The following is a 26,061-nucleotide window of genomic DNA, read 5'->3' on the forward strand; positions in this document are numbered from 1 at the left end:
CATGTATACATATTTGTCTTCTGAAAAAATGCATCTTGAAAGTCATGCAGAAAATTCTTCTTTTCCAGAATAAAGAATTACAAGACAGGTTAGACTACTTAATGGAAACCCAGCCAAGGACGAATGTAGAAACAAGAGAGATTGGAATAGGTTGTGATCTTCCATCCAGGTATTCAGAGCTTTGTCTAATTTATTGGGAAGGGTTCTCTACAGAAAATCACTCTGGCAATAAACCTGTCCATTAAAAGAGCATATGGTTTTGAAACAGTTTATATCTCTACAAACTGTAATTTCTGAAGAACTTATCTGCAATTTTAATAGGCAGTGTATTTTTATTTAATGGTCTTTTTCTTCATGGCATACAGAGTGGCGTGTAGCGTTAAAATGATATTTACCATTGACTTTATTTCGGTCACCTACAACAATCATGTTTTTTTCCTGAAATTAATGGAGCATACTAGAGACTCCGGGAGTATTTAACTACAAAGGGGTAAAATGATAAGAGAGTTAAATCTAGTCCCCTGGAGTTCCACCTTTTGGAAGAATATCAACGAACTGTTCTTGTGACCTGTAGGAAAATTAATGTTCAAGTTTTTGCTACTGAGAGTGCAGCAGAACATTAGCACAATAGTTGACTTGCATAAATATCTGGTATGTTAGGCAGTACTAAAATTTGGGTGCAATTCTGTAGTTCAAATCAGGCTCATGTTATGTCTTCATAAAATACATGGTCCATCAGTATTTTAAAAAGTTGCATTTGCTTAAAATTGCCAGATATTATCCTAGATACAACAAGAATCTAATATAGGAAGTAAATTATTGTTGATCATTGTTTGTTGTAAGAGCTCTTACAATATCACTATTAACATATTAACTGTAGAACTATGTACATATAACTAGGCAAATCCAGTTCTAAGCCTGCCTAATACAAGCTTCGGGGAGGGGAGGAAAAAGTGGTAAGTCCTTCTGAAGACTGAGTAGTGACAGTACAGCGCTTTTTTTTTTTTTTTTTTTTTTTTTTTTAATGGCTGCCATAGTTTTTCTACATGCCCCCGGCCCTGCATGGGGACTTGCCAGTGAATCTTCATAGTTATGTTTCTCCCTCCTTAGCCTTTACCTAAACCACTTTCGTTGCTTTGAGGGGAAGTGTGTCTTCCCTGTCCATTAACATGGACTGCAATGTCTTTCTTACATGATTCAGTGGAACCATGTTAGTTCTGGTGTAACCAAGGCTCTGTGCACTTGCATTAGAAGTAGGATAGAACACACTTAAAATAAAAAGTAATAATTGTCCATGAACAATAAACCCTAATATTTTGGCCATTTTAAAAATACCTAGCAGTACACTAATCCATTTAACAGCCCTGCAAAATAAATCTTTAATTTTGAGGAATGCAAATAGTCACATGAAATCAGTAAACTATCTTGTATAATATAATTTGCCCTCCTAATATTAAAAACAACCCCATGGCAGTTTTTCAACTCTTGGCAACTTTCATCCTAGAGAGTAATTTAACGGCACTATGAAACTTCAAAAATTGGTTCATAATGAAAAAGCTAACAAACCCTTCTTTGTGATGCTTTTTGGGGGCCCCTTTAGATCTCAAAGCAGCTTTTGCCTACCTCTCAGATTTCTCCCATTCTTTAAACTTATCAAGACATCTTCCAAGTTTAGTTTTTATGAAACTATGTTTTATAGTCAATTTTATTTTTTTCAATCCACGTCACTGGTTTTATGGCTATAAATCAGAACTTGGGTTGCTATGTATTCTAATATGTGATTTGATGATGCTCACATCTCAAACGTGATAGTATCTGGCATAAGAATTGTCAAGAGTTCTTCATGACATTTATAAAAATATCTGGCATGTATTAAATGTGCATTACAATTGAAGATAAATACAATGCTTAAGCTTCTAGAGCTAGTATCACAAAGAACCTTTGAGTCTCAAGTTATTCGTGATGAAGTTTACAGCTGCCCAAATTGATATGTCAAGCAAAACAAGTCGAGCCCTGCAGAATTTGACAGTCAAAATGTCTTTCTTTCTCTCTTAGTAGTACGGACATTGATAGCAAAAGGTCTCCTGAACCTTCAAGACTCGTGAGGACATACATCCCATTCAAGAGAGTCCTGGAGTTTACTATGAAGAATAATACATCTTAAACGCACAAGTCAATGCACTCCTTAACAAATAAGCAAATGCCCTGTGAAGCTTGACATCTGATCAGAATTAAGCTAAGCAGACTCAGAGAAGACCATAGCAGGCAGTCTTGATCAACTCTTTCTAGCTTTTTAGTATCTTCATATCCGAAGTTGCTACTGACATTAGCATTTTGCATGGGGTTGTGGAAGAAGAGCTGTGTGAAAATGCAATATATATTTGCTTCTTGTGGGGAAGCTGTATAGTACAATTGGTCATATTTCACACATATTGAAGGAGAGACTGTTCTATAGTTTTCTGATTGTGTGTTGAAATTCTTTCTGTAAAATTAAGCTGTAATTTATTTTATTTTCAATGTAATATAATTAGGTATAAAATCTATAATTCTCCTGTGAAAGGACATTGATTTACAATTAACCTCTTATCTTCTTGGGTGGGTCACCTGTTACAGTGCCAAGGACTCATGTTTGCCCAGATAAGGTGTACTAGTATTCTTTTGCAGAATATTTACAGCAGAGTTGTGTACCTTGATCCTACAGACACTTGCTAATAATATATTGCTTACTACTCTCAGTATAAACACGGAAGCTTTACTGCATTGTTGGATTCAGACCATTGTTTGTTCTGTTAGCTGTAAGAAATACAGTCAGTGATAAATGTTTGTAGACTCAGGACCAAGTCTAGTGGTGAAGGCCCTACCACTGGTATTTGGATTTGTTCTTGTCCCTTTTTGCCCAGGAAGAGGAACGAATAACTGCAAAGCAGAATTTTGCCTTCAAAGATATTAGCTGTACATTATTCTATTTTGTGATTTAGGTTTCTTAATCAGAATACTATTTCTTCAAAATCTGTCTTAATATCACATGCCCACTTTTCATGTACAGACAGAAATTACTACATCTATTCTACCTGCAAGTATTTTAATACCAGGATGATTTTTAAAACTTGTTTATAATCCCAGAATTTTAAAACTATGCTAATTTTATTTTAAATATTGTTTATGGTTTTATTAAAATTAGTTTTTAAAAGAATAACTTTATTACAGTCACAACTGTATTTATTTTAAAATGCACTGTTGTTTAATGTTCCTCTAGCATTTCATATTATTACTGGAGGACACTAGCCATGCCTCAGGGTTTCTCAAAATGAATGTTTCCCAATCTTAACCAAAGATTTTAAGCTGTGGCACAAGCTGTAAAAACAAAGTAAGATGTTGTGTTTTTAATTAAAATGATCAATAATCTACATCTAACAAATGCCTTGCTTACTTCCAAGGTATTTCATATTTTTCAATGTTAAAGAAGTGTGCTTTAAATTGCACTTTTTAAATGGCAAATAAAATAGCACACACAACGCTTGCATTGGTGTGGATAGTTTGGAACACTTTACAAAAATATACAGAGTTCGAAGAGACCAAAGAAATGAAATGGAATATGAACTAAGTTACCAATTCTGCAAGTTCATATGCACAACAGATTGCACTGTGACTGTGTATTAAGCTGCAGATTTAGGGTCCAGTGAAATTGGACTTCAACTTCTGAAAATATTCATTTTCTAAGATGCAAAGTGTGATATAATACTACCTACAAAATTCAAGGTAAGTTTTGTTTTGTTTTGTTGCCCTCTCCTCTCTAACCCCACCAAAAAAAAAATCAAGGCATGTGTAAATTACTTTGAATACAGTTTGGAGAGCTGTGTAATATCTGCTTATCTAAAGTATGTTATTATAATCTGTGCTAACATAGATGTAGCTGTTAAACTTTTCATTAAAAAAAATCCTAAAATACTAAGTCAGCATTAATACAAGAGATGGGATAAACCTATTTCTCCTAGTGAAAAGACACAGAAATCACTTCTATGGGAAAGGGCCTGAGGACAGTCTGCCCTCCCCTATGGATTACTGTCTACGGACCCCTGAAACGAGAAGCTATTTTTATACTATAAACCAGAGGAATTGTTTTGTGACCAGGTAGCAAGTACAATGAAACTACTAACACCCTGAGATCAATGGTAACTGTTGTTTTAACCTTGTGTGGAGAATCTTTACTTGAATTAAGCTATGGTGCCTGAAGCTTGGTGGCAGGGATGTCCTTAGGATTTATGGAGCCATACCCAACACTGTTAAACTGGTGCCTCTGTGCCCAACAGCAGCCCAGGGAGAGGGAGGCTTGATGATTTTTTTGGAGATGTGATTTTATAATCTTCAGCAACACACTAATGACATATTTTTAAAACACATTTTAAACTAAGGTCCTGTAGACTAACAGTAAATTCTTCTTTGAGTGGTCCCCATGGGTGCTCCACTCTAGGTGTCGGGCTCATCCCAATGCCGCTGATCGGAGGCTTTTTGTAGCTGTAGTCGGCCGGACCATGTGTGCACAGCAGGCGCCGCGCGCCGTTTCTCCCGTCGCGCAGTCCGGTCCCTCCGCCAGTTCCTTTCAACCATCCTATATTGCTGACGGAGCTCTGTTGTCTCTCCACAGAGGCAGCTCCTTTCAATTGAAAAGTTAAAATTTTCATTAGTTTTCCTCAGGTTACTGTTAGTTAGTTATTTATTTGTTAGTTTAAAACAAACAAAAGAAAACAAAACAAAAGTTGTAGTTAGTCAGTGTTGCTGTTGCTAAGTTCTAGTTTATTATTACTATTTAATCCAGTAGAATCAAAATGCCTGGTTCACCGGGGTTTAAGAAATGTTCCCTGTGTAAAGACCCCATGCCAGCGTCCGATGGCCACGATGAATGTATACGCTGTTTAGGGGAGTCCCATATACCGAGCAAGTGTGCCCACTGTTCGAAATTAACGGCCAGGGCACGTAGGGACAGAGACATGAGGCTCAAGCTCATCCTCTTTGATAAGGTTCTACAGCCTTCTGAGGCAGCTCAAGGGGACCCCCTCTATGGAGTGCAGGCAGAGGTCATCACCGCCGAGGGAGTTGACTGAGAAGAAAGGGACGAAAGCCTCCCTGGCGCGATCCCTGGCCGCATCCCCTCTGTCTAAAGTCGGTGCAGGTGACCAACCAGACGAAAGAAAAATCAGAACGGGTCGTCCGCCTGCGAAAGAAAAATCAGAGAGGCATAAGCCTTTGGTGCCCTCCTCTTCGGTGCTGGCGCCTTCGAACGCTATTAAGGCTGCGGGGAAGAAAACGGCTCCTCTGACTCACAGGCGGCCACCTACGCAGGTGCCGGATCCGAGGACCTCGGCACCATCGGTGCAACGGCACGGGAGGCATGATACGGTACCGAGGCCGGCACCGTTTCAATCAACGGCACTGACAGCCCAGTCGGCACTGGGGCACCAAACACCCACGGTGCCTGATATGGTGCCGAGTGACAGCCACACTGCAGTACCAGAGGCGGCACTGCAAACTCTTAAGAAACCAAGTACGGCACCGACAGATCACCGCAGTTTGGTTCCACATAAGGCACCGATAGGAGAGGTAGCCTCCCCAGCTTCATCGGTATGGCACTCCCCAATACTGGGTTTGGATGATGAGGATCAAGCCTCAAAACATTCCTCTGTTGATAAGCCCTGCACCACGCCTTCAGTCATTCTTACAAAGGCTCAGAGGAAATCTGTTCCGAGAAGAGTGTCCCCGTCTCCCTCACCAATGGTTTTCCCCGGCATCGTCTCCATCCCCTCCACGGTACCATTCTCCGTGAGAACCTCATTATCACCACAGCCCGCGTTCTCTGCACCGGCACTTGAGGCCTCACTATACTTATGTGTACAGGCACCCCCTACCGCATTATGTGATGCCTACTAGTAGATCTCATTCACCGACTCGTTCACCTTTGAGGTCTTACCACAGTAGATACAGCAGTGCCCATTCATCCAGGAGGCCGTCTCCCGACTGCTCCTATAGCCATGGGGGGAGAGATTATTTTTTTCAACATTATACAAGATCTCGTTTTCTTGCTGTTGCCATGGTTCTCTGGCTAGACGCCAGTCCCCAGTAGGTTCACTCCAACAGACAGCCCCATTGCCCAAGATTCTGGTGGCTGCTCCTCCTCCTCCTCTTCAGATGTCCGAACCAGAGGAGGGTCAGATTTCGGACGAGGATGCCCCTCTGTGCACAGTATCTCCAGCTGACATTTTGTCATCCTCCCCGGATGAGGCCGTATTTCAATGGGACACTTCACCCCCCGGATGACAGTCGAGAATTCCAGGATCTCTTTAAACGGGTAGCGCAGACACAGAATGTCCAGCTGGCGGACGTGGAGACCAAGGAATACAAGCTGCTGAAAAATTTACACCCGAGACAACAGTCGAGAGCAGCACTTCCGATTGATGAGGCCATTCTCGAACCAGCCTCGGAAATCTGGCATACCCCGGCTTCCGCCCCACCTACATCAAAGCAGGCAGAAAAGAGAGATTTCATCCCTTCCAAGGGTTTGGAGTTTCTCTTTACCCACACCCACCCAAACTCTCTGGTAGTGGATGCAGCCCTTAATCGTGCCAAGAATTCACAGGTGAAAAATGCAGCAGCGGAGAAAGAGGCCAAAAAACTAGACATCTTCTGTCGAAAAGTTTATTCTTCGTCCACCCTCCTTCACATTGCCAATTACGCGGCACTTCTGTCCAACCATGGATTCGATAACATCACCAAGTTGGCAGGGCTTGCCCAGAACACCTCCGAAGTGGACAAGGCCATACTCTGTGCCGTGGTACAGGAGAGGTATGCTTGCTCTAGAGCTTGTCTACAGCTAGCCATAGATGTTGTGGATACTGCCACAAGATCAATAGCTACTGCAATATCCATGCACAGAGCATCATGGTTGGCTGCTGCGGGCGTCCCTAGGGGTTTGCAGGCGAAAGTCAAAGACCTTCTTTTCGACAAATTGAAGTTATTTGCGGACAAAACTGATGAGGTGTTACATACTGGAAAGGATTCGCGTACGACCCTACGTACGCTTGGCATGTACGTACCACCGTTCCGTTGCCAAAGGTACTTCCCGAATCAGAGACGATATGACTTTCAGTTCCAAAGACGACAACCTCGTCTCTTTGATCAGACTCGATCCAAACAAAGAGCGCAGCATAGATGTCCGCAACCATCTAGGGCGACCAATGTACCACACACAAAACAGCAGGTTTGACTTGCCTGTCGAGGGTGTAAACTCACCAGTCGTCGTTGCCATCACTGCCGATACCATACCCATCTTTCATCATCACCTTCAGCCTTATTACAATCGTTGGGCTGAAGTAACCACCGACAAATGGGTATTGGAAATAATATCAGGTTTCACCATCCCCTTTGCATCTATACCCCCTACCCATCCACCAACCCCGTCCCTTTTCAGGGACCCCTCTCACGACACTCTTTTGCGACAGGAGGCTCTACGCCTACTTGCCATTGGAGCCATAGAGAGAGTCCCAAAAGAGTTCAAAGGGAGAGGCTTTTATTCCCACTACTTCCTGATGCAAAAGAAGACAGGAGGATGGAGGCCGATTCTCGATCTGCGTCGGCTCAACCGTTATCTGCAGAGAAGACATTTCAAGATGGTGACTCTGTCCACAATAATCCCATCTCTGAATCACAACTGGTTTGCAGCCCTCGACTTGCAGGATGCATATTTTCACATTACAATTCATCCGGCGCACAGATGCTTCTTGTGCTTCGTGATAAACAACCATTTTCAATACAGGGTCCTCCCCTTTGGCCTGGTGTCGACTCCCAGAGTTTTCTCAAGGACTCTAGCGGTCGTCGCGGCATATCTCCATCGCCAGCACGTTCTCATATTCCCTTATTTGGACGATTGTTTCATAAAGGCGCCAATGCATTTATGGAGACCATGTGAATGATCTCGTTGACCAGAAACACGTTCGATTCTCTTGGCCTTATAATAAACAAACAGAAGTCGACCATTGATCCCACACGAAATATAAACTTCATAGGGGCAGACCTAGATTCTATCACGGCAAGGGCATACTTACCTCTAGACAGGTTTCACTCGATACAAGAACTAGTAAAGATCCTCAACACTGCTTGTTGGGAATAATTCTTGGACACACTGGGTGCAGGTGAAAACAAGCAGAGGATTTATTGGTTCACACAGCTGGTGGAGTACTCAGCAGGGGTTAACCTGGTGAGCACTAACTTAACCAAAACATACATTAGATTATATGGACGGAGGAGAAGTGATTTGATAGGTCTAGCAGCGGAAGTGAGATATGCACATAAGCCAATGGTCTACGACAGTTATGCAGTATCTTCACCCATTGCCAATTAAACATGTTATCACTAATACAGGTAGTTGTTCCTAACAAGCTAAATAAGCCAACAAAAGCAAAGGCATGTTGATGGCCATTTTGTCGGCCGGAAATATAATGCATCTCTTGCCTTGGCGCAATCTTTGGGATTCAAGCTTATTTTCTAGGAACAAAGCAGACAATCCCGCGCGGTTGTTTGGTACCTGCCTTATCAAAGTGAGGCCCTTTTGGAATGTGGTAACCAGGGTCACAGTAACTGTACTGTATGTTTCCCAGGCTTGGTCTGATACTTTCAGATTTGAGTTTGTCAGTTCTCAGCAAGATACCATGGACTGCCTCAATTTACCCAACACCGCTCCAACTGTATCTGTCTATACGTGCCTTCGTCTTCTGGGCCACATGGCATCCACTACCTTTGTTGTCCCTCATGCCAGACTTCATTTCAGGAATCTTCAACACTGGTTAGCGAGGGTATACTTACCACAAAAGCACAGCATTCACAAGACGGTCACTTGTCCGTGATTCCCTGCGTTGGTGGAAGCACACAGGAAACCTCCTTTCGGGAGTCCCATTCTGTCGTCCTCAGCCCTCTGCGCTTATAACAACAGATGTCTCTCTCATAGGCTGGGGTGCACATATGGACAAAGACCGCATTCAGGGCAGGTGGTCCTCCACAGAGAAGACTTATCACATCAATCTCTTGGAGTTACGTGCCACTTTTCTGGCATGTAAGCATTTTCTCGCATGCATACGGCACACCACGGTCAGGATATTCACAGACAACGTGGCGGCGATGTACTATGTGAACAGACAGGGAGGCGCCAGATCTCATTCCCTCTGCGCCGAAGCAATACGGTTCTGGAATTGGTGCATAAAGAACGACATAACCATCACAGCATCTTACTTACCTGGCATCAGCAATGTCATTGCAGATTCGTTGAGCAGACGATTCCCTATGGATCACGAGTGGGAGATAAGATCAGACGTACTACATTACATCTTTTGCAGGTGGGGTATGCTGACGGTAGACCTCTTTGCCACAGCACACAGTGCAAGTGTCCCCAGTTTTGTTCCAGAGTGGGAATGGGAAGGGGTTCTCTGGGCAACGCTCTTCTGACCACTTGGCACAGATCGCTCCTTTACGCATTTCCCCCGGCAGTCCTAGTTGCAAGGACTCTCGAGGAAAATAATGTTTGAGGAGGCAACAGTCATCTTGATAGCCCTGGCATGGCCGAGGCAGCCGTGGTACCCACTCTTGCACAGGATGTCGATATGCCCACCATGGACACTCCCTCTTCACCCAGACCTGTTATCACAGGAGGAAGGAGCTCTCCTGCATCCCAGACTCGATTCACTCCACCTCACAGCATGGCTGATAACTGGCTCAAATATGACAAGCACCTTTGTTCACAACGAGTCCAGACAATTTTGATGAGCAACAGGAAACCTTCGACGCAAAAAACTTACCTGGCAAAGTGACACAGGTTTGCTCAATGGTGTCGAACTCAAAACGTGCAACCCCTTGTTTCTCCTTTGCAGCAGATCCTGGATTACGTCCTCCAGCTTCACGATTCTGGCCTCTCCATGTCAACCCTGAAAGTTAACTTAGCAGCGATCAGTGCCTTCCAAGAATCAGTGAAAAGTTTCTCAATTTTTTTTCCCCATCAAACCACGAAAAGATTTTTGAAGGGTCTGACGAACATACACCCACCTCACAGACCGCCTCCACCAGCCTGGAGCCTGGATTTGGTCCCGCGCACAATCATTCGCCCTCCCTTTGAGCCCTTGGCATCAATATCGCTGCAAATGTTAACAATGAAAGTTGTGTTCCTATTAACAATTACCTCGGCACACAGTCAGCAAGCTAGGGGCATTAATGGCAAGTCCTCCCTACACATCCTTTTCAAAGGACACAGTGACATTGTGCCTACATCTGGCATTTATCCCCAAAGTTAATACGTCTTTTCATATCAACGAGTCTATAGTTTTTAACCACCTTTTATCCTAAGCCACATGCTTCTCTCTCAGAGACCTTGTTACACATGCTCGACGTACGACGAGCTCTCTCCTTTTACATAGAGAGAACCCGCTCATGGAGATGTATAGACAGGCTGCTCGTGTCGATAGCACAGCGTTCCAAAGGCAATCCTCTTTCGAGTCAACGTATAGCTAGACTTATTACTAATTGCATCATGATATGTCATTCACTCAAAGGCCACTCGCTTCTCAGCCTATTGCTCATTCCACTGGAGCGGTTGCCACCTCCACTGCCTTTGCCCGAGGCATCCCTCTCAGCGACATTTGCCGGGCAGCCACCTGGTCCTCTAGCACTTCTTTTGTGCATCATTACGCTATAGTGCGGCGCTGGGCCTCAGACGCGGCAGTAGCGTCTGCGGTTCTAGCCTCTGCAGACAATCATTGACACAGTGCGCATCTTGACTACTGCTTTGTAGTCACCTAGGCCGTGTCCAGACTCAGGGTTTTTTTCGGGAAAAGTAGCCTTTTCCCGAAAAAACTTCCCCTGCGTCCAGACTCAAGCCGCGTTCTTTCGAAATTATTTTGAAAGAACGCGGCTTTTCTTTTGATGGCGGTAAACCTCAATTTACGAGGAAGAACGCCTTCTTTCGAAAGTCCCTCTTTCGAAAGAAGGCGTTCTTCAATGTAAAGAGGCCATCTTCGAAAGAGAGCATCCAGACTCGCTGGGTGCTCTCTTTCGAAAAAGCGGATTTCTCTTTCGAAAGATCCGCCTGCAGTCTAGACATGATCTTTTGAAAGAGGCTCTTTCGAAAGATGCTTTTGAAAGAGCCTCTTTCGAAAGAAGCCTGCAGTCTAGACATAGCCCTAGAGTGGAACACCCATGGGGATCACTCAAAGAAGGGGAAGTTACTCACCTCGAGTAGTAATGATCGTTCTTCAAGATGTGTCCCCATGGGTGCTCCACCACGTTCTTCCCTCCTCCACGCTCCAGGTCTGTCTTCCTGTCTCGTTACAGATTCAGGACGGTGAGAGGAACTGGTGGAAGGGCCGGACCATGCGACGGGAGAAACAGCGTGCGGCGCCTGCTGCGCATGCGCGGTCTGGCCTTCTACAGCTACGAAAAGCCTCCAATCAGCGGCACAAGGACAAGCCCAACACCTAGAGTGGCGCACCCACGGGAACACATCACGAAGAACGGTCGTTACTACTCGAGGTGAGTAACTTCCCCTTATTCAGGAAAAACTTAAACAACAAATAGTCTAGTAGTTCCTACTAGACTATTTGTTGTTTTCTAAGTTTTTCCTGTTACAGACTAACTCTGAAGGTTTAGTAAATTATTCAGAAACTGATAGTGTATGCCTGGGAGTAGAAAATACTTGTTAAATAGCTTCATTACCACTTTCACAGGTTCAATATTCTGCTAATAGGTCTCCCAGGGTTTTTCACTTTTACGTTAACTAGCTGTAACCAGACATGAACCCCATCTTGTTCTCTCTCCTCCTCTCCCCTCCCCCCCCGAAAGCAAGAGAAAGGCAGTCAGCCTTTGATGCCCTGGGAACGCAGGTGTGCTGCCTGACCCTGACTCTACCATAAACAGAAACCAGACAGTAAATGGGCTAGCTGACGACCGAGGGCCTCCCGCCGCCCTGATGGCTAGTACCAGTAATTGACACGCCTCCACTGTCCCAGGAGAGGAATCTTCACCCATCACATACCAGAGGTACTCATTGTCTGCATTTTCCCAGGTGTGAATTATGCTTTGCACCCCTTGTGGGAAACTTGGCTTCAAAGCCATTTTTCCTAATTGGCCACTTGAGACCAGGAAGAAGCCTACGTGACCCAAGGGGTATAAAGAGGGGTTTAGTAGCCCACCCCATTTGAGCTCCAATCATCTACACCTGCTGGCAGGTATTGATTGTCTCCCAAGTTCTGTGGGACGCCCAACCTCGCCCTACTTCTTCCCGAGGGATTGAGAGAAAGACGCTGGCCACGCCAAGTCTGGAACGCAGGGGTGAGAACATATACCTGCTAGATGTCTATTTTGCATGCATTTAATAAGAGCTCAGAGAACCAAAAGGGTTTCATGGTACCTGTAAGTGACTTATTAGTGTAATTTCTGTTCTGTCCTGTCCTTTGTAGTGGCTGTGTTATCTGTAACACAGTAGGAGCATTTAACAGCTAAGTTTACTCTGTAACAATAAAATAGTAATTGTTTAAGCTTTAACCTGACTCCTTCAGTTGCTGTAACAGAACCAAGCACAATTTAAAAGAACTTCAGCCGGTCATAAGGGACAGCTATAAGAAGAGTTGGGCGTTTTGGATCGTGTCACTCCCAGGTGACAGATCCGTTGGGGCATCTCTCAGTCTTCCCTAGACTGCCCGCTGCGAAGGGATCCTGTATCCTAGCAGCTGAAATCTGAGATGTAATAAGCTCTTCCTATAAACTCTGGGGCATCTGTCAGCCTGTTGGCTGCCCTCCGCGACGGGACCCCGGTCCTAGCGGTAAAGTCACGGATGTTAAACCTTTTCTCGGTCACACACACACATACACACACACACACACACATACTCTGCCCTGACTGTCAGCTGACACTAGCGTATCGGGGGCTTGGGGAAAAAGGGAGGAGAAAAGCAGAACCATAGAACAAGGATAGGAAGAGGCGGGTGTGTGGACATTAAGATCCAATGGTGTCCCAAATTTTCAGGTCCCCTATACAGCTTCATATTCAGTGTATAGGTAAGGATGGCCCTGTGTGCTTTGTGTCTGAGTTGGCTGAACTGGGTTTCCACCATCTTACAGCTAGTTTGAAGTTTATCATATTTATAAGTGAGGAGTGAAACTTATTGGCAAGGTTTTCAAATACATTAATATGTGCCAGAGATTATAGACATACTGGGTGAGTGAATATCTTATATTGAAACTTTAGTTGGTGAAAGAAACAAGTTTTGAAGCTACTCAGAGCTGGTCTGATGGTGGTTGATTTTTGTAAATCCAATATATGATATTCTTGTCTACTGTGTGTGATCATGACTCCCTCTAGTGGTTGATAGCAGCAGCCATTCAGATTATTTCATAATTTAGCCTGATTTACACTACAAAGTTAGGTCAATTCAGCTAAATCACTAAGGGCGAGTCTTCATTATGGGATTAAGATGATTTAAATTACATAATTCCAAGTACATGAATGGAATTGTCATAGATTAGGTCAATTTATTGTGGTGTCTGTACTGCACTGGGTCAACATGAGAAATTATCCTTTTGATTTACCTTCTGCTTCTCATTCCGGCGGAGTCAATGTGAGAACAATCTGCATTCAGTTTAATGGGTCTTCAATAGACCTGCTAAATTGAGCTCCGGTGGATCAACCGTCACAGCAATGATCTCCTGGTAGTGAAGACGGGCCCTTAAGGATATCAAAAGCCCACACATCTGATCGGTGTATTTAAGTCAACGTAACACCGGTGTAGACAGTGCTTGGCTAATGGAAGAATTCTTCCATCTTCCTTATTACTACTTCTCAGGGAAGTTGATTACCTATGCCCATGGGAGAATCTTCCCATCCGCACGGTTAATGCTTACACTGAAATGCTCTAAAACTGCAGGTGCGCCACTGAAGTGTTTCAAGTGTCAGTAGGCCCTCATGATTTTACTTTGTTCAAGTGATAGATGCTTGTGTTCTTGATACTGAAGATTTTTTAACTGATCCCCACAGGTGATTCTGGTTTCCCATGGGTACAAAGTCACAATTCGTTACACAAGCATCTTTTGATATCTTAAATGACAAAAAGGTTTGCAAGTGTTTTTGATGATGTGATGAGGCTGGTTTATTATATGAGAGTAAGTTTTAAACTTCAGATGGTTGGATGAAGACTGGATTAAAAGATGGTGGATAGGTGCCTAGTTACAAAAGATGCCTAGATTACATTTTTAAATTTACATTTTTGGATTTTTGTCCTCTTAAGTCATAATAGAGCCCAATGCAGTTACATAGGCAAAGATTTGGAAACAACAGTCAGTTGTTTAGAGGGCAAGTGACGCTTGGAGCTTGTGAAAGAGTGGGGAAAATGTTGGCAGTATAAAAATGGATTAATTTCTAAATTAGAAGGACTGAAGAAACTATATACCAGTTAAGGACATCTTAATATCTGATGTGCTACATGAAAATCACTGACTAAAAGAAAAGACAGGGATTTTGTAATTACATTTTGTTCAGACTTAATTGATTAATACTGTCTTGTCTTGTCTTGATCATGAAGATAGGAGTAGGAAGGCTAGGGGGAAAAGTTTGTGGTATTCAGAGAACAATTAGAGATTTAGGGTCAGAGCAGAGGTACTGTAACAATTTTTATAGTGATGATTCTGAGAGCCATTGAACTGATCTGTAAATCCTGTATGTAACAGAAAGCACTTGAAGTGGGGGGGGGGAGCGGTTTCTGCAGAACCTGCCACACACTTAGTTTCAGCACCTTTGGGTCATATCCCCAGCTGGTGTAAATCAGCATAGTTCCATTGTGAGGAAGTCAAACTAGATGATCAGTGGATCCTTCTAGCCTTAGTTCATATGTACCTAAAAAACTATACAAATGGTTTCACATTTCAATATCTTGTGTATCAGTACTGGTTTGGATAATTGTGCCGTACAACATTGGAAATTAGGTTTTACTGGAATAGTCAGTGAGATCCATGTAGCTAAGGCCTATAAAATGCATTGAATGTATAAGTGTAAATTATATCATTTTATTTGGATCACAAAGCAGTGTTTGTACCCCATATTCTTTTGTAATTTAAACCATGTTGTCAGCTGTCTAGTATTTAACTTGAAAAAGCATTTTAGGATTCAGTTTGTATATACACTGTATAAGTTACATTGTACATTTTAATATCTACTGTATTTGAAAAGGATAAACTGCAATAAATACTGTATATTTTATATGAATTTGTATACTCTAGTGTCTCAACACTAATTAAAATATAACAGCTTGCCATAAAAATTATAGAAACAACTTAATCTACAAACTGTTCTAGGTTCAAAACATGTATGAATTTTTAAATGATTTGTTTGGCTTTTGGTCCTTCTTGTTGATGTTTCCTTTGGCAAATGTATCTTGAGAACAGGAAATCATTCTCTTGTTTAAGACCCAAAATTGCTCTTTGAGCTGAGTATCAAGTAGATGAGACCCTTAATTAAAGAAAAGAAAACTGTAGACTTGTTTTGGATACACAATAACTAGTTTATTGGTCCCTTGTCCCTCAAAAAACAAACATACACAAAAAACTATTTAAAAAATGAACTATCCATTTTGTCTAAACCAAGGGCAGATGAAATACATTACCAAGATAGATTCCATTATTAATCAGTGAGTGTATCCAGGCCCGTATGCGGGGAGGTTGGGGAGAGGAGGTGATTGTGAAAGGTGCAAACACCACTCTCAATAGTCCCCCAAGCAAGGGTGAGGTGGAGAGTCATGTCAGTCCCTCCCCTACGCCAGTGTAGCAACAGAAGCAATGGCATCTCAGAATTCGCTGCTTAGGGTGTATTGAGCATGAGCACTGGAACGCAGCACGCTCAGTAAGAGCGGCTGTTGCTGTCCTCGAGTCGATTCAGATGCTGCTGCTGGCTCTTTACAAGCATTAAAAAGGAGTTCAGGGGCAAAACACAGTGGGGGGGGGAGGGTGGACAGAGTGTGAGCAGGAGCCAGAAATTAACTGACCGGGGCAGTTCAGGTAACTAGGATGAGGCAGAAGAGAGGCTAGAAAGGAAAAATCAGGTGGGGGGGGGGATGATTGGAATTGGGGTTTGACTCAGAGGGTTGGGGGAGGCACTGCCAGTCCCTGCCATGGGGGTTTTGCCCCCACACAGGAAGGGGCGAAGGGGGTAATAGTTACCCAGGGGCATGAACCACCTGCCAAGTGCGCAAAGGTGGAGGTGTGGGGCACAAGGGAGCAGAGAGAGGTTTTTATTCCCCCCCTTAGGGTGAAACATATCAGCGCAGGAGCACAGCACAGCTTCCTCACTGTTCTCTTAAAGGTACAGCTTCCATAATGCCTTGGCTCTCCCTGCTAGCCCCCGCAGCGCCTCTTTCTCTGCACTGCTACACTACAGGAGACTGAATGCTGTAAAACATCTCACATGCAGTGTTTGAGGGAGTGTATAACACATTTTGAGGATTTGGAAGTCTCGTATCAGTTTATATGTCAATGTGAAGTTTCATAACAGTTCACAAATTTGTCTTGTCTTAGCTGCTGTGATTTCCTAAATTGCACTCCCATCCCTGTAACCCATTTTAATTATAGTTTTGCTCCTTTACAAATGTTACTTCTATTTCTCTTACTACTCTTCATAATTTATCTGTAATATCATTATGGAATGCATCATGTCATCATTTATCTGTATTACCATTGTGCAATGCATGTCATGGCAGTATTTGTTTTTATTTTAATAGTTAATGCTCAATCATTTAAGTACAGGCCTGTATGCAGGAGGTCGTCCCCAGAGTAAGCATTCACACCCTTGCGGTCTACATTTACAAAAAAAGCGCACACACGTTCCTGTGTATGGGCCTGGTATATTATCTCCCTAAAAGCACGTTTACAATGAAGCAAATATCTTCACTGCATCAAAAGAGTCTTTTATAAATATTCAAATAATAGAAAAGATTAGAAACAGGGACTAATCAATGATGAACAGGATTATTGGTTTATAGTACTTATCAGAAGAAAGCAAAGTGTTATAGCTTAGCTAGTACTTTCTTAGATATACTTTTGTATGGGCATCTTTGATAGCTTTGTAGTACCTCTTAAACTTTGACTCTGGTTTTTCTGTAAATTGCCAAAATGCACTAATAAAATGTTTTTAATATTTGTCAGATTTAATGTCTCTACGTGTTGGATATTTTTGGGAGGAAGTTAAATCCATGATTTGACATTTGGGGTTTTTATGAGTGGAGGGGCAGGTAAAAAAGTGTATAAATTTAGGAGTATAGGATTTGGCTTTTTCCTAAACCCATAAGCTGTGCACGAGATATCACCATCATCACTGCAGCAACACACAACACCAAAATCTCCAGAAAAGAGTGCACTCAAGCTCTGAATTCAGTGAAGAGCTTAAGCACATACAGAACTTTAATTAAATGATTATTCCCAAGTCTATTACACATATGGGTGGTCTCCTCCTCCTCCTCCTCCTCCTCCTCCTCCTCCTCCTCATCATCATCATCATCATCATCATCAACAACAACCATGGGCTCAATGCTCATTGGTGTCCGATGCCGCCCTCACTATTTCCTTCCATCTTTCCCTGTCCAGTGCGGAGTGGCTTCGTTTCTGTAGACTAGCTCCGTACCAATCTAGTATATCATCTATCCATTCTCTGTGGGGTTTGCCCCTCCTATTTGGACCATCCATTATGCTGAATACCAGGGTCTTAACTTGTTCATTCTGCAGATAAGCCCGAATAGCTGTAACTTCCATTGTGTAACCTTCTGCAGTAGGTTCTCTTTCAGCTGTAACTTCCTATATAATTCCTCGTTGGTGACCTTCTGCATCTATTCTATTCTCAGGATTTTTCTATAACAACTCTCGAACACTAATATCCTTCTCTTCGAATCTTTCATTATCACCCATGTCTCACATCCGTACAACATGCTGAATATACATTTTCAAGATGCTCAGCTTTGTTCCTAAGCTAATTGCTTTACTCTTACAGGTCTTGTCCATCGCCTTCAGACTTGCTCTTGCTTTCGCTATTCTAGACGCTATTTCCTTCTTACAGTCTAGATCATATATCATGTTGCTCCCCAAATATGTAAATTTCTCTTTGTTCTCTAGTTCAATCCCATCTACACTGATCTTCCTTCCTATTTCTTTATCTCCAAATACCATTGTCTTCATTTTATTGATATTCGTAATCAATCCATACCGTTTTCCTTTCTCATTTAGCACCTGTATCATTCTCACAAATTTCTCTTCATCTTCCTTGATGATAACTATATCATGCTTAAACACAAATGTAAGGTTTTTAAATGTTTTCAATCTGGAAGCAGTAACAAAGTATATGAACGTAGATTTCTTCTCCACTTCCCCACACCCAGCTTTCAACTGGGGTGCGAGGGAAGGATGGAAACCTATATTTTAATTTTTAAAGTAGGCTATAACAGAAGAAACTAATGGAAAATTAGGTTTTGGAAACCTTCCAAAAGTAAATGGCATTTTGAGTCAAAATTTTAAATTTTTAGCTTTGCTTTGAAATATCAATTTAAATTAAGACTTTCTTTGTTTAGAACTTCCCAGTTGGTCAATCAAAATTTGTAATGCATCCACATTTTTCTAATAAGAAAACTTTTTAATTGAAAAACTTTGACCATTTCAATTGACAATTTTGTGAGCTTTATCCTATATGTTCTCCCCCCTTCCTGGAGTCCTTTGGTGTGGATAGAGAACTTCAGTTTGGTACCTTCCAGAATGATTAAAAATTACCATATATAAACATCTAGCTCTACTGGAATGTCCCCAATGGCTTGTATAATATATCAAAAACTATTTTTTGGATGCATTGCCTAATTACTTGAAAGTTTAGTCTTCCTATATAAAGAACAGTATTCCTCTCTTCTATTCTTGTCTCAGCTGTCACCCCATCACATCATATATTCTCATTTAATTATCAGAAGAGTGGATTTTCTTCTCTGCTGCTCTTTACAATTAATTTCCTTATAGGTTCCACAATATTTGCCATGAAAATTATACTAAATTGCATAGCAACTGTTCTCATACTATTGAAGAAAAAATTGAATTTGAGTTCAGATATGACAGAAAACAGACTATTGCCATCTGTCAACTGTTGTTAGCACCCTTTCTTGAGACAATATCCACATTGAGGAGCATACACTTTGGCCATGTCTTCACTAAATGGAAGATCAATGCTGCCATGATCGATCTTTTGGAGTTCAATTTAGCAAGTCTAGTTAAGACTCACTAAATCGAACTCAGAGGTCCCTCTGTCAACATCCGCTATTCCAGCTTCCACAACAAAGTGAAACAAAATGATCAATCCTGTGACATACTAAGCACTTTATATGAATGATGAACAAAGTGTTCAAAGAAAATAATAGGTGAATGAAAGAAATTGTCCCATTTATTTTGGAGGAAAAATATGCTCAAATACACCAAAAATGTTCTTCAAAACAAGCTGTGAAAATACTATTAGTGAGCAATAAAAATATGATACATCTGAACCCCATTAGAAAAAGAAGTGGCCAAGGTCCTTAGACTGTATTAAGTTGCCCGTGTTCTGATAATTGCTTATCTTTGAAACAGCTATATTGGAGCTGTATTGGAGCTGACTCCAGCTGACAAGGCCTGAGAATGCATGACCTTTCCCTTCCCCACAACTGCTCTAAATGCCAGTTCAAAGCAGGGAAATGGAGGAGGAGGTAGGCATTGGGAAGGAGTTTCAGATTCACTTCTACCTTTAAGCATTTGTGCCTGCTTTCTCCAGCCTAGATATTTAGAGTGGCTGAAGAAGTGAAGATCAGACTCAACCAAGAATATATATTCACCCTGTTCCTGTCTATCACTGATGACCTCTAGCTAAACTGCTGATGATACTTAAACCATAAAGGGAATTCTAAATCTTATTCTGATACAGACACCATATACTCAGTATTCTTCCTAAAGACAAGTGAATGCCACAGATTGAGTGCTTGTCCTCGTGAGTGATGCCATAAGGGAACTCCTGTGTGTTTTGTATCCTGTACATCATTGCTGATGATTCACATTGGTAATTTAGAATATGAGATTTCAGTTTCATCATCTTTTGTTCTACTGTTGCAGTTTAGAGTTAGAAATATAAATTGTAAAAGCTATTACCATTCTGCACATGGAATAATGAGTGAACTGAAGTTGCACAGCAGCAACTTGGTGTTTAATAGTGATAGAGCTGTAGATCATCCCTCTTAGACCTGTGCATATGTGAGCCTCCCTATTCACCTACAGAAAAAGGGGAATTCTTCTTCCACGACATTGGCACCCCTCCTCTGTGGTCTGCACAAAGGTCAGAGGTAGAGATAGGGGCAGGAGGGGATGAGCTGAGACTTAGGCATCATCCTGCCTTTGGACCTGTGATGAGTCAGCTAAAAATGTTCCACTTACAGGTTTCAAGGGTTACTGGGGCTAGTTGTCCAGAAGAGGAGCTAAAATTCAGAGCAGATGCAGGGAACAGAGCCTTCATTTGGCCTATTTTACAGGTTCATGGGTTCTTCTAACTTAGGGGGAGGGTATTCTTGCCTATTTGTCAAAGGCAAAACCTGCTTCACCTGACAGAATGGTCAGAAAGAAATAGGGCAAACAGATTTCTTCCTTCTGAGCCCTCTCCTGTAAGATTTTTTTGCATTAGGGGATGATATGGTTTGGGAGCAATAGGCACTAATACTCAACGGTCACTTAGTTGGGCTTTTCTCACCCTGATCATGGTATTTTTTTCCAATGGATAGCTGCTGACTTGATTAATCTCATTTTCCCTGGCCCTCAGCCTTTCCATTCACCTTCCAGCTGAGCAAACAAAGGGGTGGATAGTAATTTTAACATGCTTCCTCCCTCAATCCCTCTGGGATTGGCCTCAGTTCATCCTGTTCATAAAACAACTGTTTTAACAATCTCTGATAAATGTGTCTCTTTACTGTTACTTGGGCTAAGCGGCCTCTATTGGGATAAACTTTAAAAGGCCCAAATATGCCACCTGGGAATCACTATTCTGCTAATGGCTTGATTATTATTACTACTATATAGAGTAGTTTAATAAAGCTCATGGCACTTATAACAACCAGTTGATAATAAGCAAACCCTCCGAGTCTGAAGTTCTGTATTTATCTTGTATATTATGTATTGTGTATTTTAAAAGAAGTTTAACATAAAAGAGACACTGTCTCATGTTCTTAGATTTTGTATTTCTCTGTTTGGACAATGAACGCCAATGGAGTCCATTTTACTTTTAGTTTTTGTATTGTTTAAGTGTTGTAAGGTTTTGTTCTTGCCTTATGCAGAGGAATGTTTATTTACGTCAAATCATCTGTTCTCATTTGGGATTTTTTTAAAGAATGACAGAAGTGCATCCATCGGCTCTACATTTTATAAAAAGCTGCAATTTCAAAAGGACAAATTAGAAATAGCCAATAGAAAATGTCAATTTGCTAATATCTCTGTAATCTGCACTTTTACCCTTACTAAGCAATCCCTGACCGTTAAAAATCTTAACCATAATATTTTATTAGAACTCAACTAAAACATGATATCCATTGAAACAAGTGTAAATGACTACATTTTTACAAGTGAAAATGCAAAAAACAAAATCAATTTTAGTAAGAAATCTAGACCCTCATTGCTTTTTCAGTAAGATGAGATTGTTGAACACCAGATGGAAGTTATCTCCTCCTGTTCTCTACAATTTCTTTCATCGAGCTTACTACAAAATGTGTTTCTTGCAATGATCATAATGACCACTTTCAAGATTGCAGACTTTGTGACATGAGGGTTCATCTAGAATTGAACTCTCATGGGCCCAGAGCCCTTTGCCTCAATTGGATAATTTGATTTATTTAGTGTAGAAGTCAGCAACCTGTGGTTCTCTAGTCAGATCTTTCCGAACATCTGCACTGCTCAGCTTGAAATAGGAAACTGGCGCCACCCTATTATCCTCATTCAATTCCCTTCTTCTTCCTCTTAACCCACCTTCTCTTTCCTATTCCTGCTGTTTAAGTCCCATTCCCTGTAGTCTTGAGTGTGTGTTTGTTTTTCTGGTTGTCTTGTTAATATTTTGAAAATTGCCATACGTGTCTCACCCTGGTATCTGTTCTCGGACACCAGTCACTTTATAGAGTTATCCCATTGCACAATAATTGAATATGACATTATATAAACATTGCTTTGGGGGTTGTAGACCACTAAGTTCTATTATTCCTCTTTATATAAAGTACTTTGAAAATTTAACAGTACGACGTGCTCCAGGAATGAGGAATTTTTCTGTATGGCTGTTGAGGCCTGCTTTCTAAGGGTATGTCTACACAGCAAAGTTATTTCGAAATAACAGCCGTTATTTTGAAATAACTTTATCAGTGTCTACACAGCCAAACTGCTATTTCAAAATTAAATCAAAATAGTGGAGGGCTTATTTCGAAATTGTTGCTATTCCTTGTTGAATGAGGTTTTCCAATTTTGAAATTGCTATTTTGAAATAAGTGCTGTGTAGATGCTTATTTTGAAATAGAAGGCCTTTAGCCCTTTGCAGGGTGCCCTGGTGGCTACTCTGGGCCCAACCAAGAAATCTCCTCTCCCTGACCCTCTCCCCGGAGTCCTTAAAGGGGTAGACTCTGGCTGCAGTGCCTGTGTCAGCTCCAAGCCTGCCAGCCCAAAGCCAGAAATCACTGCACCTGACCCAGTAGCCCCAGTATGAGCCAGGCAGCCAGTGCCAGCCAGCCCTCCACCGCTACCCAGGACCAGTCTGCCAGCTCCCAAGAGCCTGCCAGGGGCCGGAAAAGGTAGGTACCTGCCTGGTCCAGTGTGGTGATCAGGGACCTAATTCAGGTTTGGGGGGGATGCCTCCTACGTCTATGATCTCCACACTAAATGGAAGAATGGAACTGTCTACAGATGGATGGCTGCCAGCCTGGCCATCAAAGGCCACATGCGAACCCAGGAGCAGGTTCGCATGAAAATAAAGGAGCTGAGGCAGGCATATGCCAGGGCCACAGGGGGCAGCTCCCAAGCAGGGGCCTGATCCAGATCCAGACCCCTGCCCCTGTTTTGATGCTATGGACCGCATCCTGGGGGGCACAATGGTCCATGCCCCCCAGGTGGTCATCAACCCTGTGGCAGAGCTTGCTGCCTCCTGCTGCTCCAGCCTCTGTTGCCTCCCCAGCTACTGCTGCTCCTCCTCCTCCTCCTCTTCCCGCTTCTTCCTCCCCACCCCCCTACAGCACCAGGGACACCAAAGGCTCCCGTACCCGTGGTGCTGGGAGACAGTTGGGCCAGTGAGACCCCTGACCCTGAGCTTCTCCTCCCCCTTCCTTTCTTTGCCTCCCCCTGCCAGCTCCCTCCTCCCAGGTTTCCCCCTCCCTTCTTCCACCCTCCCTCCTCCTCTCTCCCACCTTCTTTCCCTAGTCTCACCTCAGTTTCATTCTCCTCCCACCCCAGTTTTGTTCAATAAAGAGGCTTTGTTGTAATGAACACGTGTCTTTTATTGTACAGCAGGAAGTTAGGGAGGGGTAAGTGGAAGGACATGAGAGGGGAATGGGGCACACCAGGGAGACTGTTACTGCCTGCAGAACGTGCTGCCAGGCTTGCAGCAACACATCCAGGAGAATCACCAGAGAGTCCAGGGGTGGCTGCAGCTCCATGCTGCAGAGTGCTGTGGTGTCCTGAGTGAGGGCACCCAGAGCACAAAGAGAAAAAAATGCTTTGCTGTCCCTCATCGAGGTAGGCAACAAGCAGGGAAACCTTAGAACCAGCTGTCCGGGGGATGGGGGGGGGTCCCTTTAAGCACAGGTCTCAGATACCTTGTGTGGCTGCTGCCTAAGGCTAACTCCTGACCTGATGCCCTGCCAGAACCAGTTCTGGCCAGCCTTAAATGTGATTCAGCGTCCTATCAGTGTGGATGCGCTATTTCAAAATGCATTTTGTATCCAGACACGTCATTTCGAAATAAGCTATTTCAAAATAATGCTGTAGTGTAGACATACCCTAATTGAAGAAACACCTGGGGTGGGGGAGTGAAAAGAACCACTTTGATACAATCATCTAGGAGTGCTGAGCGCAGGGTATAGAAGCTGTCCTTTTCCAACATTTTTGCTTTTTCAGCCACTCACAGGAGCTAATTTGGGGGGTGGAAGGGCTTGGTAAAAGTCCCCAAAATTGACTTGAGTAATCACTCCAGTTGTGCCATCTAGTGAAACCACACTGCTTCCCCTGTGTCTTCCTTCTTGCAGTCATGAAAGAATGAGCAGAATTTAAAACAATGCATGACTATCTAATTGTGGGCTGGATGTGCTGAAAAAAGGGACATCAGGAGCTCAGTAGAGAAATATTGCAGACCCTGAACTAGCTGCATCATTGGCCTGAACAGGTAGAACACGATTGACTGTATGTTGCATTCACTACTGACTTTACTTTTGACATCATCTTTGACACAGTGCCCTCCAAGATTCGACATCATCTTTGACACAGTGCCCCCCAAGGTTTTATCTATAGTTTTTTAAAAAAAAGTACATTGGTATTCCAATGTATAATTCTTCCTATGGTTATTTGAAAGGCGATTGTGGAGTTCTGTACAAAGTGGGAGTGCAGTCAGTGTCGGGGGCATGGGATATTTGACCCCAAAGAAGTTGTGGGTGGAGATAAGGAAGGCCATGAAAAGAGGAGGCGCATGAGGCATTGGCCATGGGTAGGTATATTTGTATGTAACTCAGAGAACCCAAGACTACTAGGGAGAGTGAAGTCTGCTCTAGAGCATTAGCCAAGAGCCAGTTGGCTTTTAGCTCATGCAGTAGAGCAGTGTTTCTTAAACTGGGCTCCGTGGTACACCGGTGTGCCACGGAGAAGAATAGAATTCAAAATGGCCTCAATAACTCTTCCTTCCACCCCTGACCTTTTTTTTTTTTCCTCAACAAAATATTCTAGGTGTTCCTCATAAAAAAAAATTGTTTGGTATTCCTCGGTCTTAAAAAGTTTAGGAAACACTGCAGTAGAGGCTCATAGCTTTAGCCCCTAAGATCTCGAGTTCAATATCAGCAGTGCTATTTTAGATTTTGGTGGAGGGACCTGTATATACCATGATGGGGGGGCAGACTAAGAATGGTAGCTGCAGCAGTGTTACTGAGCATGCACAGAACAAGCAAAGCAGCAAGGTGGGGGAAATGCCATTCACCCCTGCCTCTCCCGCCCTTCTTTTCCACAAACACATATCACTTTCTAGGGCTGCTAAGGCACTGGAAATGCTAGGATGTGGAGGGTTTTTTGGGAGATAACTTAGCTGAAAAGAGCACTGTATTTAATTCCTATATAAAAGAAAGAAAATTAAATATTTGACCCACTCAGCTCTAATATTAACACATTCTGACAGCTTGTGGCAAGTCACTTAAGAGATACTGGTTAGCCTTAACATTTGAATAAATATTCTTACTTTATTACTAACTTTGCAGGGAGAGAGAGAGAGGGAGACACACTGTCAGGACTCCAGGCTCTTTCTCAGCTCTGGAAGGAGAGTGGGGGTCTAGTGGGTTACAGGGGCAGATACATTTCAGTTCTACATAAGAACATCAGAATGGCCATATTGGGTCACACCAAAGGTTCTTCTAGCCCAAAATACTGTCTTCCCACAATGGCCAATGTCAGGTGCTTCAGAAGGAATAAACAGAAGGGGCAATCATCAAATAATGCACCCCCTCTTACCCATTCCTAGCTTCTGAGAAACAGAGGCTAGGGACACCATCCCTGCCCATTCTAGCTAGTAGACATTGATAGACCTATCCTCCTTGAACTTATTTTGTTCTTATTTGAGCCCTGTTATAGTTTGAGTCTTTCCACCATGTCCTGGCAAAGAGTTCCGCAGGTTGACTGAGAAGAAATAATTTGTTTAGTAAGTTTTAAATCTTCTGCCTATAAATTTAATTGGATTAGCTTCTTGGATTATATTAGTGAAGGAATAAATAACATTTCCTTATTCTA

General features: G+C 42.6%; 1 protein-coding gene across 1 annotated transcript in view; it reads left to right on the forward strand.

The window, feature by feature from the left end:
• MYZAP (myocardial zonula adherens protein) overlaps nt 1-26,061 on the forward strand; it is a 105,483-nt gene that overhangs the window by 67,387 nt on the left and 12,035 nt on the right. Inside the window, exon 12 of the mRNA XM_075897324.1 lies at nt 69-169. Within this exon, the coding sequence (XP_075753439.1) occupies nt 69-169 (101 nt within the window). The remainder of the gene's footprint in view (nt 1-68; nt 170-26,061) is intronic.

The sequence above is a fragment of the Pelodiscus sinensis genome, chromosome 14 (genome assembly GCF_049634645.1).
Source record: "Pelodiscus sinensis isolate JC-2024 chromosome 14, ASM4963464v1, whole genome shotgun sequence".
In the NCBI taxonomy this organism is placed as follows: domain Eukaryota; kingdom Metazoa; phylum Chordata; order Testudines; family Trionychidae; genus Pelodiscus; species Pelodiscus sinensis.